General features: G+C 39.5%; 1 protein-coding gene across 4 annotated transcripts in view; it reads right to left on the bottom strand.

Moving 5' to 3' along the window:
- RASGRF2 (Ras protein specific guanine nucleotide releasing factor 2) overlaps nt 1–14,471 on the bottom strand; it is a 131,962-nt gene that overhangs the window by 81,734 nt on the left and 35,757 nt on the right. For all 4 annotated transcript variants that reach the window (XM_054810426.1, XM_054810423.1, XM_054810424.1 and 1 more), the window contains exons 2-4: nt 10,848–10,954; nt 836–983; nt 127–216 (exon numbers count right to left, since the gene is read on the bottom strand). In XM_054810426.1, coding sequence (XP_054666401.1) covers nt 127–216; nt 836–949 — 204 coding nt within the window. In that variant the 5' untranslated portion in view covers nt 950–983; nt 10,848–10,954. The remainder of the gene's footprint in view (nt 1–126; nt 217–835; nt 984–10,847; nt 10,955–14,471) is intronic.

The following is a 14,471-nucleotide window of genomic DNA, read 5'->3' as shown; positions in this document are numbered from 1 at the left end:
AAGGAATCTGGTGATTTGACTGTATTTAATGAAAATAAATGAAGACAAAACTAGACAGACTAAAATACAGAAGTATACTTCCCATCCCACGTTTCTCCTCTCAAGCACAGACGATTGCATGCTTACCTTTTTAATTTTTTTAATATCAGGATCATCATCTTCCTGGTTGCCTTGATAAGGTCGCATTCTTTCTTTTGTTTTATTGAGAGCTATAATCTGGCAAAAAGAAACATTCATTAAATGCTTTCTCAAGTCAACGAAACTTTCAGTTACAGAACTAACAGATAAATATTTTCCCCTTCTTCAAGCCTGTTAAAGCTGCACAGAATGACAAGCATGTATTTGGTCATAGGGACATGAACACAGTTCTCTGAAAACCAGCAAGGCTCTTGATCCAGATGAAGGAAGGATGAGAAGAGAGCTGGTTCCCCTCTCAAAACCTAGTGTGTCTTTCAGACTTTATCAGCTCAGGTCTGCAACGAAATTTTTAATATTCAGTGAAACAGAGCATTTTGAAATAATTCTGAATACTGTCACAATGAGAGACAATGTGTTGAGGATCAAACTTACCATGTGAACACAGGCAGGAAATAATGCAGTCATTGGAACCCATACTGCAAAGCAATGTGTCATCTTAAAGTCTATGACAAAGAAGTAATCCAATCTGTTTAACAGTCCCCAATATTTCTAAGAAAAATGTTTAGCCAAGGATTCATTGGGGGACTACTACATATTAGCCTTACTGGGTTCCGTTAATTCCACAAATATTACAGAGATATTGAGTATTATTGCAATGCACAAGTAAAATTTTATAATTGATGGCTCTGGCACACACCTCAGATTTAAGTCTTTCAATTTCTGTGTCTTGATCTTCAAGCTGATGTCGAAGCTGATTGGCTGCAATCTTTTCAGTCTCTACAATCTGGACAAGATGAATGTACTTCTGCATTAACACCTCCCTTTCAATGAGAATATCTGAATAACTAAAAGGGAAAACATTGATGTTAGTAAAAATAGCCAAATATTGTCTTCCATATCCTCTTATGAGATATTGACGGAATAAATACTGCACCAGTGACAAAAAACCTGCAAAACTGTGTTTGGTTGGTTTAATATATAATGAATAGCTTGATCATAAATCATCCAAACTTATAGTGTTCAATATCCTTTTTAGACACAGGTGCTAGCAGTACTCAGTTTCCCAGTATCGAGAGCAAGATAATTGCACTCATCTTTTTATGAGCTTCTAATTCTCAGGCTAAGCCCAAGAATTTGATTAATTCAATTTCTTTTATTTATTTTAAGGAATGCTTTTTTCCAACTTTTGGAAGGACTTAGGGGGAGCATCTGTCACTTCATCAGACCTATTTCTAATTCTCTCCACCTGTCAGATCTCTTTATTGAAGAATTCCCATCATAACATCATTTTAGTTTGCTAACATCTATTTTATTGTTTAGGTCAGTTTGAGATTATTCAGTAAATAAATGTATTTATTCTAATTAGTAAGAGGAACTAAAGTATCAGTCTTTCTTTTAGCTCTTTGGTGACAAACTGCCTTTGATTTCTATTTTCCTGAAAAATTACAGTTTCCCTAGTGCAGTTAGATGTTACCATCAGAGCAGGACAAGCATCATACTGGAAGTACTGTTCCAAGTTCAGGTGAAGGAGAAATCAGTTTCTTCCTGTGCAACATTTTCTTCAAATTATTCTTTCATGTGATTCAGTATCTCTACATAGATAATTTAAATGTGCAGACAACACACAGTCCTGCGACACGCCTGTTTGCTGGCCTTGATTCAGCAAAATCTACAGACACATACAGCCTCTTTACCTAGATTTCAGGAAGCTTGTTCCTTTGAGAGTTACATAATTTTACAAGATAAAGACCAAACTGCACAAAACACAGCAGAACAAAGCCCCAAATCTTTGACAAGGGATGTCTTGCTATTTTATGATCTATCACTGAAAATGCTGAATATCGTATCTTTTTCCACTGTCAAGTTAGCACAGGATTTGACAGAAGGCATTTTTTGATTGCACATCTTTTCCTTCTAAATTTCTTTCTACTTGTTACAGCACTCATAAAAAAATGAACATTTGCTATTAAATAGTGAGGTTTTTAAAAACATAATAATGTGTATCCTCTCCAGTTAATCTTTTTTTGTATGTATTTACTGCCCTTTCAATCAGTATTAGTGCAGTTATATAATTGAGGGGGCCAATATTGAGTACAGCTATTAAATTCAGCACCTAACCTTGAAAGCAAGCTTAGATTTAAAATAATTAGAATGAGTTCCCATACCTATCATAAAGCAAAAGTTTTTCCTCCTTGAATAGATTATAAAAAGAGTAAGAAGTGAATTTAATTCTATTACATTTATTGTTACATTTTAACTATTGTAATAGTAAACAATAAATGGCAAAAAAAAAATCAGGGCATCTCTTTCAACAAGTAAAACAACATACATAAAATCTGTCATGAAGCTATATTCATATTCATCCATATTGCCCCAGGACTCAGTACTGGGGCCAGTTCTCTTTAATATCTTTATCAATGATCTGGACGAGGGGATCGAATGCACCCTCAGTAAGTTTGCAGATGACACCAAATTGGGTGGGAGTGTTGATCTGCTTGAGGGCAGGAAGGCTCTGCAGAGGGATCTGGACAGGCTGGATCCATGGGCCAAGGCCAACTGTACGAGGTTCAACAAGGCCCAGTGCCGGGTCCTGCACTTGGGTCACAACAGCCCCAGGCAATGCTACAGGCTTGGGGAAGAGTGGCTGGAAAGCTGCCTGGCAGAAAAGGACCTGGGGGTGCTCGCTGACAGCCGGCTGAACATGAGCCAAGAGTGTACCCAGGTGGCCAAGGAGGCCCACAGCATCCTGGCTCGTATCAGAAATACTGTGGCCAGCAGGACCAGGGCAGTGATCGTCCCCCTGTGCTCGGCACTGGTGAGGCCGCACCTTGAGTACTGCATTCAGTTTTGGGCCCCTCGCTACAAGAAAAACATTGAGGTGCTGGAGCGTGTCCAGAGAAGGGCAGTGAAGCTGGTGAACGGTCTAGAGCACAAGTCTAGAGACACACAAGATGAGGAGCGGCTGAGGGAATTGGGGTTGGTTAGCCTGGAGAAAAGGAGGCTGAGGGGAGACCTTCTTGCTCTCTACAGCTACCTGAAAGGAGGCTGTAGCCAGCTGGGGGTTGGTCTCTTCTCCCAAGTAACAAGCGATAGGACAAGAGGAAATGGCCTCAAGTTGTGCCAGGGGAGGTTTAGATTGGGTATTAGGAAAAAATTCTTCACTGAAAGGGTTATCAATCACTGGACCAGGCTGCCTAGGGAAGTGGTGGCATCACCATCCCCGGAGGTATTTAAAAGACATGTAGATGTGGTGCTTAGGGACGTGGTTTAGAGGTGGACTTGGCCGTGCTAGGTTAACGATTGGACTTGATGATCTTAAAGGTCTTTTCCAACCTAAATGATTCTATGATTCTATATATCTTCACTGTGCAATAAATGGTAGTGAAGTATGATACTCAGTTCTTTAAAATTGTTCAATAATATTTTTTGTGTTGTAAGAATCCTGTTTTTTCAGAAACCATAGTACTTAATCTCTTTGCACCCTAAAAGGCATTTGCACATGATAAAAAGGGTCTGAGTTAGAAATACAGTTAGCACTAGTTGTTTTACAATGATGAGAGACATGATGAAGATAAAAATATATGTAACATATGTAAGAAAATGCATTCCTTAGTGCCTGCAGCACTACCTTGATTTACATTTCATATGAAGAATAGTCTTTTCTACCTAAAACCAGATCCAGATAGGTTACAAGACCTTTTCTTCTATTTATTCTTTTCAAAATTTTCTTAAACTTTTGCTACCAAATGTTTCCAATACAGAATTTGACAGATTTGACTTTGCTTTTATTCAAGACTGAGGAAAACAGTAGGACACAGAATCACAAAGGGTGAATAGCAGCTGCAGTCAGAGCTGATGTAAGACTCAAGATACCAGATACGATGTTTTTCTACCACTTTTTAAAATCTTTATTTTCCTCCTTTAGGGGAAGAAACTTCATCTAAATTTTTCAGCTTCTTTAAATGCATTAAGCTAGACTTCCACAGACTTGCTTTACTAGGGAACAAGTATGCTATGGAAGATTGACAAGTTTTTGTTCTTTTGAGATGTACTTAGAGTATTTTGCCTAGTTAGTGGCTTTGGCTGTCTAAAATGTCAGTCTCAGCCTGGAAACCAAACAACATTTCCTTCACTCCCATAATTAGCAGTATGAAGAAGAGATAATTAGAAAAGCCTATGTACACCTACAGTAACTTAGAATAGGCTATCCATTTTCCTTCTCAAAACTGCTACTTGTTCTAGGAAAGGAAAATCATAGGATTTTCGAATAAACTTCACGTACTTCCAACAGCCCTTTTCATCCATCTCTCTGTATGTATGAGTTAAAGATCATCATGTCTAAAGTGATAACCTGTATATCCAGCATAATGCCAGAAGCCTTCCAAGAGGGCAGAGTTTCAATACCGACTTGATTATACACATGTACAAAATCCTTTGTTAAAGAAAATTGTACCAAATGTTCAAATGTCAAAGGAAGATGAGAAGTCATAAAACAACTTGTATGCAGCCAGGCTAGATCCAGTTCTCTGGCCTGGATATTGTGTAATAGAAAGAAGTAACTGCTGCGAACCACAGATTTTTATGACTTGGTATTAACATTTTATTGAGAGAAGCAATTCTATAAATTTATAATAATAGGTAGTAAGACTCAAAGACAGAGCATCCTTAAAGCTGAGGTTATACCTATCTCCTAATATCATCTGTAGAGACAGGACTCAAAACAGGTATTTCAAGAACCTTAAGTTCCAATTGACCACTACCTACAGGACAGGAAGAAATGAACAAAGTCCTGAGAAAAATGATGGATCATTTAGGCCCCATGACAGTTGCCATGCTCAGAAAGTGTAGGAAAACTGGAGAAAGTTTAACCACTGCCTCATTATTAGGTCTCCTTGTTGTGGCAGCGGACCAAGATAAAGGCTCCATTAGTGCTACCAGCAAATATATTTGATTTTTGTACTGAATTCAGACCAGAGTTATGGTTCATTGGATCACTCTATGCTAATTGTACTAAAGCTGCTCAGGAAGCTGAAAGAACCTGGCATTGGACCTGGCCAGAACTATTTATGATCATAGCAAATCACCCTTTTGAAATGCAAAATGCACAACCTAATCAACTCTTTATGAAAATTCAGCAATATGGCTCTAGAAGGCAAAGAAAATTGCCTGCATCTGCCCATACTAACCACCTTCAAGCAGCTACAGGTCTCCTTAACAGAGAAGGAATAGCCTCCAGACAAGTTTTAAAGTCTAATAGCACATTAACAGCCACACTAGGAATGGGAACACTAAAAGTTGCAATAGAACTTATGCAATCCATCTGTATGACTAACCAAGGTGACTTGAGAGACCACCTGTACAGAAGTATCATTAACCTTTAATGAACTCCTGTATGATATGGGATACAAAAGGACACCTATGGCTGTGAGGGTTAGAGGGCTGAGGCTTATCAGAAGAGACAAAATTAAGATGGGCTTTCAGATCCACATGAACAACTGTTTAGAAAGGCTGTAGAAGAGGTATCTGCTGACTTCCAGTCAAACAGGTGGGAAATGGCACTTGGACTGGTGAACAACTAAAGCAACTGGGACTGGAGGATGGGTGGGTGTAGGACGGTGTGATACATGGGGGAGTATGAGAAATCTACACCCCAAATGATTTTTACTACAAAATCCTTTTAATTGATACAGGGAAATATAAACTGGAATAGAGAGTCTGTCAGAAGGGTGGCCCCAACAACCACAGGAGGTTTCATCCTCCCAAACCGTGTCAGTTGGGGAATGGCTTACTATAGGAGCATGGGTGTTCAGGGAGGGGGAAAGGTACCTTCTCGGGTGAGAATGAGACAATCCTGAAAACACACCTCATTAGCCAATGTTACTCATCAGACTCACAACTCACACTAAAACTAGCTGTTCCAATTGTCTTGGCACTCCTTTATCCAGGAAAATCTGACCCGATCAGCACAGTCCATCCTGTCTTCAAACTCTAACTACATTCCTGGGTGAGGGGACTTCATATACGCATCCATGGAGCTCTAAGTGCCAGCTACTGGCGTTGGGACCCAGGGGACCATAGGTCCCTTGTGTGTCTGCAGTGCCAGTAACTCACTGGAGACGCAGCAGTGTATACATATTGTCTGGGTGTGTATATCAGTGTGTGAGCACCAGCCACTGTCAAGCCTGACCAGCTGGTGAGTAGGATTAGTTGCTGGGAAGCCAGGTGTTGAAGATGCAGTAAGTCTAGGTTGGATCATCAGAGACTCTGTGATTTGGCTACTGGAGGGCACAAGCGATCTAACCCAGCTACTGGGAAGACTGTGAGATGGGGTGGTTGACTGAGAAACTCATTTGCATGCGTCTGTCTGTGCCTGTGACAGCTGGAGATGAGAACATCCGAGGGCTAGTTACCAGCTAGACTTAGTGTGCAAGGCAGTTACAGGAGTAATTAAGCCCATAGTGTTAGGGTCTCTGCATGTGCTCATGCGTGCAGGGTTGGGGGGACCTGTGCACCAATTAATGGGGGATCCACAGTGCATATGTGTGTGTGTGGTGTGGGTGTGTGAGGTAAATGGAAGTACATGGGGTCAAGGGCCAGTCACTTGGAAGACTGTCTTAGACCAGTTACTGGGGGATCCACAGTGTGCTGGGAACGGGGGGATGCATGTGTATCTGTGTGATGAGGACTGAATACCAGCAACTGGAGAGGGTCTGCGGGCACTGGGGGCTTGTACTTCCAGGTGCCAGCAACTGGGGAGAAAGAGGATCCAGGAACAGCTCCTGGACAGACTGCATGGCTAGGCTATTTACTGGGGGGATCCATACTGTATATATCTATTGTATGTATTTTTCCACTACCATGCCTTCATCCTGATCAGTCAGAGAGGGAAACAGATGAGGCTGCTGGTGTTGTCTGCACCCATGTAAGTGCTGAATGTTGTTGTCTGTGCTGATCTGTGTGGCCAGCTGTGTTTGCATGTACATATGTGTGTTCATTTGCATTGGGATTACATGCCCAGGCTCACTTCTAGTTCAACCCGGGTATAGGGAGCAGCATCAGCCACACTTCTATCAAGCTACCAGCTCTGCCAACCCTTACCTCTTTGTTCTGTGGATCTAGCTAGACATTATTTGGAAGGCAGATATGAGATTGCTTTGCCCATCTTTTAAGTATTATTCAAATTCTCTCTGCCTCATTCCTAACCAACTGGAAACTACAAAATCGTGGTTATTATAGCACCAAGTCTCAGTTAATACAGTTTCTCCAACAGCAAGGCATTAGTAGCAAGGCATTTGCTCTGAGCTTCCAAGCAGCTTTGAGCTACCATACTGAGCTTACAACTGCCTGCAAAATACTATGTGAAATGCACCCTGCATTAGCAAGTGAAGTGTGCCAACAAATCTGAGAGCAAGCGTTTGTTTTTTTTTTAATTGCTGGCTGGAGGGCAGTAGTTCCTCATACGCTTTAAACAGCGACCTAGCTGAAAGAAGCACTCCCACTCTCCCCCCTGCACAGCACTCGTGCTCTACCACATCCCACCCATAAACTTCCCTCTCCCTTGTGCCCTGAACACAGGTGTGTTGTGTGGATGTGCAGTGAATAGACACGGAGGAATGAGACAGATTAAAACTAAGCTGGCAAAAAATAAACAAAACATAATTCCTTTTAGTGTAAATCAGTTTCCCAATTAGGTTCACACTTGTGCCTGCATGACAGAAGGGCTGGTAAAGGTGTGGGAATGAATGGCTGACTTATGGGAATTACAGCTGCTTCCTTCAGCAGCAATGTGGGCTTATGCAGGACTAAAGCATACATGAAACTACAGCCTGAAGCACTTAATCTAAGACTTTCCAATAAGCTAAAGTAGAAAAGGCTGAGAAATTGGATAAGTACTGCATCCATTAAAAAAAAAGGAGCATAAAAGTTTTTGAGTTAAATGCAAAAAAAAAAAAAAAAAAGAAGAATAATTTGTAAGAGAGTGTGAAAAGTCAGTGTATCGAGGGTGAAACAGATTATTTCATAAGATACCATGTTCCATGGTACGTGGAACAAGGAACGAGGAACAAAGCCCAAAACAGGACTTCCACATGCAGTCACTGATGGAGGAAATAGGGTTTGCCAGAAATAAATCCTCCAGCCCAGAAATCTAACTCAGAAGATACAAACCTTACTCTGTCACCCTGGATATTACTGAGAACTCAAACCACTGAGAATTCAAATAAAATGGAAAGAGATGAAAAGGTGGTATGCATGTGGAGTTCATAATGGACTCCCATTAAAATATACTGAATTGCACCTCCCATTGCAAGCTTACAAGCCAAACAATCTCTCTCAGATGAGGAAAGGGCACTACAGACAGGAACATATGCAATGCAGCATCTAGCTACAGCATGCCTGTCAGCTTTCCAAGAGTGTGCACTGTACCTCTGAAATGATAAGCAGTGGCATCCCACCCACAATGAAATCTTCCAAGAAACAATAGACAATGCCACAGCAGAAAATCCCTTCATTATGAATTTGCATTCAAATAAAATACCTATTTATTCAGAGTGGGACATGGAGTGCAGTGAGATTGTATGTGTTATTTTTTCAACAGTTTGTTTATTAACTTTCAAAATAAATAAAACATGGAAGATATTTTGATGGCTGCAAACATGTATTTGGCAAAAAGTCATGAAAAGCAATCCAAAATTAGATTTTTGTATATGTTAATCTAAGAAAAGAAACAAGAAAAAAAAGGAAAAAGGGAAAAAAAATCCCCTCAACTACTTTGTTTCAGCTAAAACATGGATTACCATAGCTACTCACGAGGATGAGACCCTCCAGAAAGCAATTAAATATTTCCATTTCACGAATGCCAACATATTCACACAGAACAGGATGTTCCCAGGCCTGTTTTCAGTTTAAGGGTAGGGGGATAATGTTCTCAATACCTCCCAGAATTTTTATCTAAGACACCTGAGATATTACAAAAAGTATCTTCAAAGGGTGACATAAAAAGTCATTTAGCAATTCAAAACAAAAATCTGCGAGAAGGGTCAGAAATGTCTTAGGCTAGCCTCAAATGAACAGTGACACTGAAGAAGTTGCCAAAGCTTGTCCCATTTGTCAAAAATACAGACGAACTCAAGGAAAAACATATAAATCATGACACATGCAAAATTTAATCCCTGAAGCAAATCTGTTTTACTTTGTTTAATGAAATTGGCAAGAAAAATCTTATGGAATAGTCTAAAACTATTATTTTCACTTCTTTATTATGTATCTTTGGTAAAAGACCCAATTATGCAACTCCAAGGTTTTTTGCTAGACACCATGTAAAGCAAATAAAAGCAGTTTCCACTGAAGTAGAAAAGCATCAGAACAATTAGGTAACCACAGTAGTGTACAACCCCGTATGTTTAGCAACTAAATTTCAGAAATTTTTTTTGTCACTTGTTGATACTTTGTTCAAGAAAAGCCATGTGCAAGTCCCTGGAAAACTTCCTCAAGAAATTTAGAGGCCTATGCAGAGAAGTAGATTAAGAAAATCCCCCAAATTACATAGGGCCCTGAGAATATCCCTCACAGAGGTCTCCACAGTTTGATATTATTAGTACTGTCACTTCAGACAGGCACAAATAAGGGGGGAAAAGTTAAATAGCAAAAGGGACGGAGATAAAAAGAGTGATCTTGCTTACAACAACAGAGACCCAGTCGTCTTCTGAAGTTATAATTTTCTAGTGGAGTCAAAATTCAACCACTCCCACCTTGAACCTCAAGATTAACTTCTTCTTAGCAAGTTTAAGCTGTCAATATTTTCAGTTGTGTGGGTTTTAACTTCAGCTTAATTTTCTGCTAAGTTCTGCCCTGAAAATTCATGTATGCCCACTGGTGGACACGCTCTCCTGAGATGGGCTGAGTTCAAAGCCTCATAGCTTCTCCAGTCATGAAATAATGTGATCACTGGGAGGGCTACCATGCAAAATGTGGCTCACCTAATACTGTGGCCCAGCAAATGCTTTCCAAGAAAGAAGGAGACCCTGTTCAGCTAGGTACCAACACTAAGAGGACACAGATCCAAAGACTGGATGCCCAGATGACACAAGACCTAGAGCTTCAGGGTCTCATTTCACAAGTTCTAAATTAAAAACTACTAGCTGGTGGTGTTCATTTTTAGTTACAAAGCAAAACCACTTCTGTTTACATGGCTCGTGTCCTAAGCAGCTCAGAAACTGCCTGGTTCCTTATGCGTTACCATGGCACTGTAGATTAGCTGAGTGTCTATGAGAGGAGGCTAGAGAAAGTGCATTTCAGCAAAGATATCTGAAGGTTTCCGAAACCTTCAGTTAGATGACTTTCCTGTAGATTATTCTGTAAACCTTGCCTATTCACCACACAGACCTTTTTTCAGGGAAAGATTACTGCATGGCTGGAAGTCCTACCATGTCCCTTTTGACAAGACTGATTGTTGTTCAGGACTTTGATTTTGAAGACAAAATTTTATTTCTTGCACTTTATCATGGTCATGGTTTGACCTCCTCTTTCTTACGCTTATTTCCATATAAATGCTTTTTATTCATTTGGCATATCACTTATCCATGAATCGCAAGCAACAGACATCTAATGCACTGTAACATTTATTTCTGTTTCGAAAATTTAGATTGACAAACTATTATCAATTTATTTACAATAAAATGGGGCTGAGCATCAAGAATCAGGTTTCATACCTAGCTTGGTGAATCGCTTCTACCCATTCATCTCCATCAACTTCATCATCGCAACGGAGCTCCAGTGGCTTCTGCCCGTCGTGGCCAAAAAGAACAGTAAAGTAATACTGCAAATTAAAACAAGAAAAAATTGCTCAGAAAGTCTTTTAAATAAAATATAGAAATATAAAATTTAGGTAAAAAATCTGACTTTTTAAACACAGCCCAAAGCATTGCCTGCCTAGGAAGATGTGTTTTAAGCTATTAGTCATGAAACATGAAGTTGAAACTGTATCCTTAGCATATTCCCCTGTGTATCAAGGTAATAGCTTTCATGATACTTATCGTAAGTTATTGTTCTTAAGCTCCCACATACAATACAACAGAATATAATTCCTAAGTAGTTTCTACAGTTGAATACAATAGTGTGACTGCAGTGAGGTTTCTGTAGGGTTTTTTTACATTGCAGTTTTTCACCTAAGATTTTTCTTGGATGCCAGCACAGGATACCAAATCTGGAACTGCCACCACTTCCTCACAAGAATGCAGAAACACTCGATGGCATTTCTTATGTGAAGGACATTGTTCCATAGATCACAGAATTTCTGCAAATTTCACGAAAGTTTTCGCTACTTTCAGAATGTAGTAATAATAGTATCTAGTGGGGAGGAGAGAACCCCCAGTCATCCACCTTAAAACCCATCTCACAAGGTTGGTCATTTAGAACCTTATTTTGCATAGCTTGCATACTAACTTACAGCCAGGTAGCAAATGGAATTCTTCCAACTTAGATGAAAATAGGTGAGAACACACCTAAATGCACACCTGTAATTTCCATAGCAGCCTTAAATGCACCCATTAGTAAGTCAGTGGTTTCACTGGCAGGGGGTCCAACTGAGGGACCTGCCCATACACAAAACCATCTGGTTATTAGATCTGATGTGATTCAGGAGCTCTTATAGCTAAACATTTCTGCATCAGATCACTCAGTTCTCTTCATTACCTAGAACTTCTCAACCCCTCTTCCACTTTCATCCCAGTTAAAAGTGAACTCATTATAACCACATGTGGCAGCAATTACTTCCTGGGGTCTAACAGCAAATTCCAAACTCACTCCAGTCAGCAAGCAAGGTATATAATTTGCGTTCTCCCAAGCCATTAGCCATTGTTTACAGCAGTAAGAAACTTGAAGTGATGTCAATAAACATTCTGCTTTCCTTGTCAAACCCACAGCTCAGCTGAAAAAGCCTCTCTGAGCCAAACACCATGCTGGAGATCAAGCAAAATATAAAACACCTCGGAATTAAAAGCCATTTCCAAGGCAGGAGGAACACAAGCATAAACAGAAACAGAAGGGATGAAATTGTACCTATGGAGAATTGGCTGCAGATATTGTCAACACCGATAATGAATTTTGTCCATATAAAAAGAGATGATTTCAGCCATTTGTCGGCCCCTTCTGAAACATCTGGCTGCCTGCTGTGCACACACAACACACAAGTCAGCTGTGCAGCGTGCACAGAGCAGGTTCAATACACCCCAGATGCACTGGGTTCACTACGCTGGCGCTAGCACTGTCTGTGCACCTGTATTTGCTTCGAGGTTTGTGCCTGGGGACCTCACATTTACAAAACCCAGCTGCCTCTGTGCATCTGAGTAAACTCATACGTTTGGCTTCTTTTTGGGTAACGTGAGTATGTATGATGGCACTCCATAATGAGAAAACTATTCATTTGTGCATTATATTAATTTACTAAATACTGTTATGTGTATACAAAACACTTTTCATACAGAAGACCACAAGACTGCAGGATTAACAACAGACCAACAAAACAGAAACAAAGAAAAATAAGGAGCAGCATTCACATTTAACAGGCTATACAAAGAAAGTCCAGGCTCAGATCCATTAAGTTTCAGAAACAAAACAACTCCAGAGCACACACAAGGATCAATAAATCATTAAAAGGACAATCTTATAAAACTGTGGTTTTCCAACAGTGCATACCACTTAAATCTGAATGCTATGAATAGAGAGAAACATTTAATCAGGTCCATAGGATTCTCCATAGCAGTGATAGATAAAAAACTTTTATAACAATACAGTGCAGTTCAAAACAACCTACAGAACAGTAAAAAGTGCAGCAAGATTACATACAAATGTGCTCTGTTTATGGACTGGAATAGTCTATTTTAAAAACTGTATTTAAAGATAGACCACACTGTTCAGAGATGCATTTTATGTAACAAGTTATTTGTGTTTCATAAAGCTGCTACATATAAAATTAGAATAAACACACAAGTGCAGACAAGCATTGGATTTAATCCCATTGTGTAGGGATTCAAGTTAAAGGGAGAGACAATATTACAGTCCTCCCTACTTTTTCTTTTAAAGTGAGATAACGCAGACCTCTTTTGAGCAAGACTTGCAGTGATCTCATGTCACAGAATTTAGACTTAGAGGTGTGCAGTTATTATGGTGATAGGCACACTCTAAACACTTAGTTAGACTAAGAAAATGCACAAATTCAAACAAAGTTAGAGGGCTACTACAATAGAACTGGATCCAGTGGAAACAAAGGTAAATTATAAAAGGCATTCATTTTCAGAAGCTACTTTTAAAAATCAGCTACATCCTCCATCCACCTCAAACATGCATATTGCACTCAAGCATCATTATCACATCATTTACCCAGTATTCAACTCCAGAGTAAGCAAAGTGCAAGCAAAATGTCATAACATGCCTCTAAAAAGAACGTCTTAAGTCATCCTTGACTTCTCTTTTTAAAATAAATGTTGCTCATTTACAAAACTAATTTACTGCAAGAAAATAAGATGGTATCTGTGATGCATTATTAGGTTTTCAAGTTGATGAAGTATGTGAGTGGGCCTATATACATATATAGATGTATATGTATATATAGACATACATCATTTTAGCACTGCCATTCAATCTTCTAAACAGCACAGCTTCCACATCACTGCAGTACAGTACAGGTAAAAAAGACCTTTCTGCACTACACTATTAGTTTCTTGAAGTGATAGCAGTGAATATTTAAGAACTATAGGACACATTTACATCAACTACACTCATCATCATTCATCATGTCTGTTGGACTAGCAGGCAGGCACTCATGTTTCAAGTTAAGCCTGTGTTTCCGTTTGATGTTTTTTTATTATTATTTATTAAAAAATTCTCAGACTCACAGAAGATAAAATGAACATTCTGTATTTTGATATGAAACAAATTCAGTAATTTCATTTTAAGGTGTCCTTTCAGTATTCATTACACACAAGCGAAATTATAAGTCTTCATTTTAATATAAACTTCTTTGACAGAGTTCTCCAAACTAAAGTCTGAAAAAAAAGGACAGAAAGTTACGTATACCTTGCACAGGTATGAAGGCACTATCTTGACTGACAGTCAAGGAAAGAACAACAGAATCAAGATGCATCAGGAACAATGTTGTGTATCACTTCTCTGACTTGTATCTAGTGCTAATCAGAGTTTCTCCCATCGGTGAAAAGGAAAGACTGTGGAATGAGATGATGGGCATCGCTGCTTCACAGACAAGACTGGAACAAGATTAAGCACCTGAGTGAGAGAAGTCCTGTACCAGAGTACACTGGTTATTATGCTGGGCTTCT

This window comes from Grus americana, chromosome Z (genome assembly GCF_028858705.1).
Source record: "Grus americana isolate bGruAme1 chromosome Z, bGruAme1.mat, whole genome shotgun sequence".
Taxonomy (NCBI): Eukaryota; Metazoa; Chordata; class Aves; order Gruiformes; family Gruidae; genus Grus; species Grus americana.
Note: the sequence above shows the minus strand (reverse complement) of the source record. Positions and strands in the feature narration are given on the sequence as shown.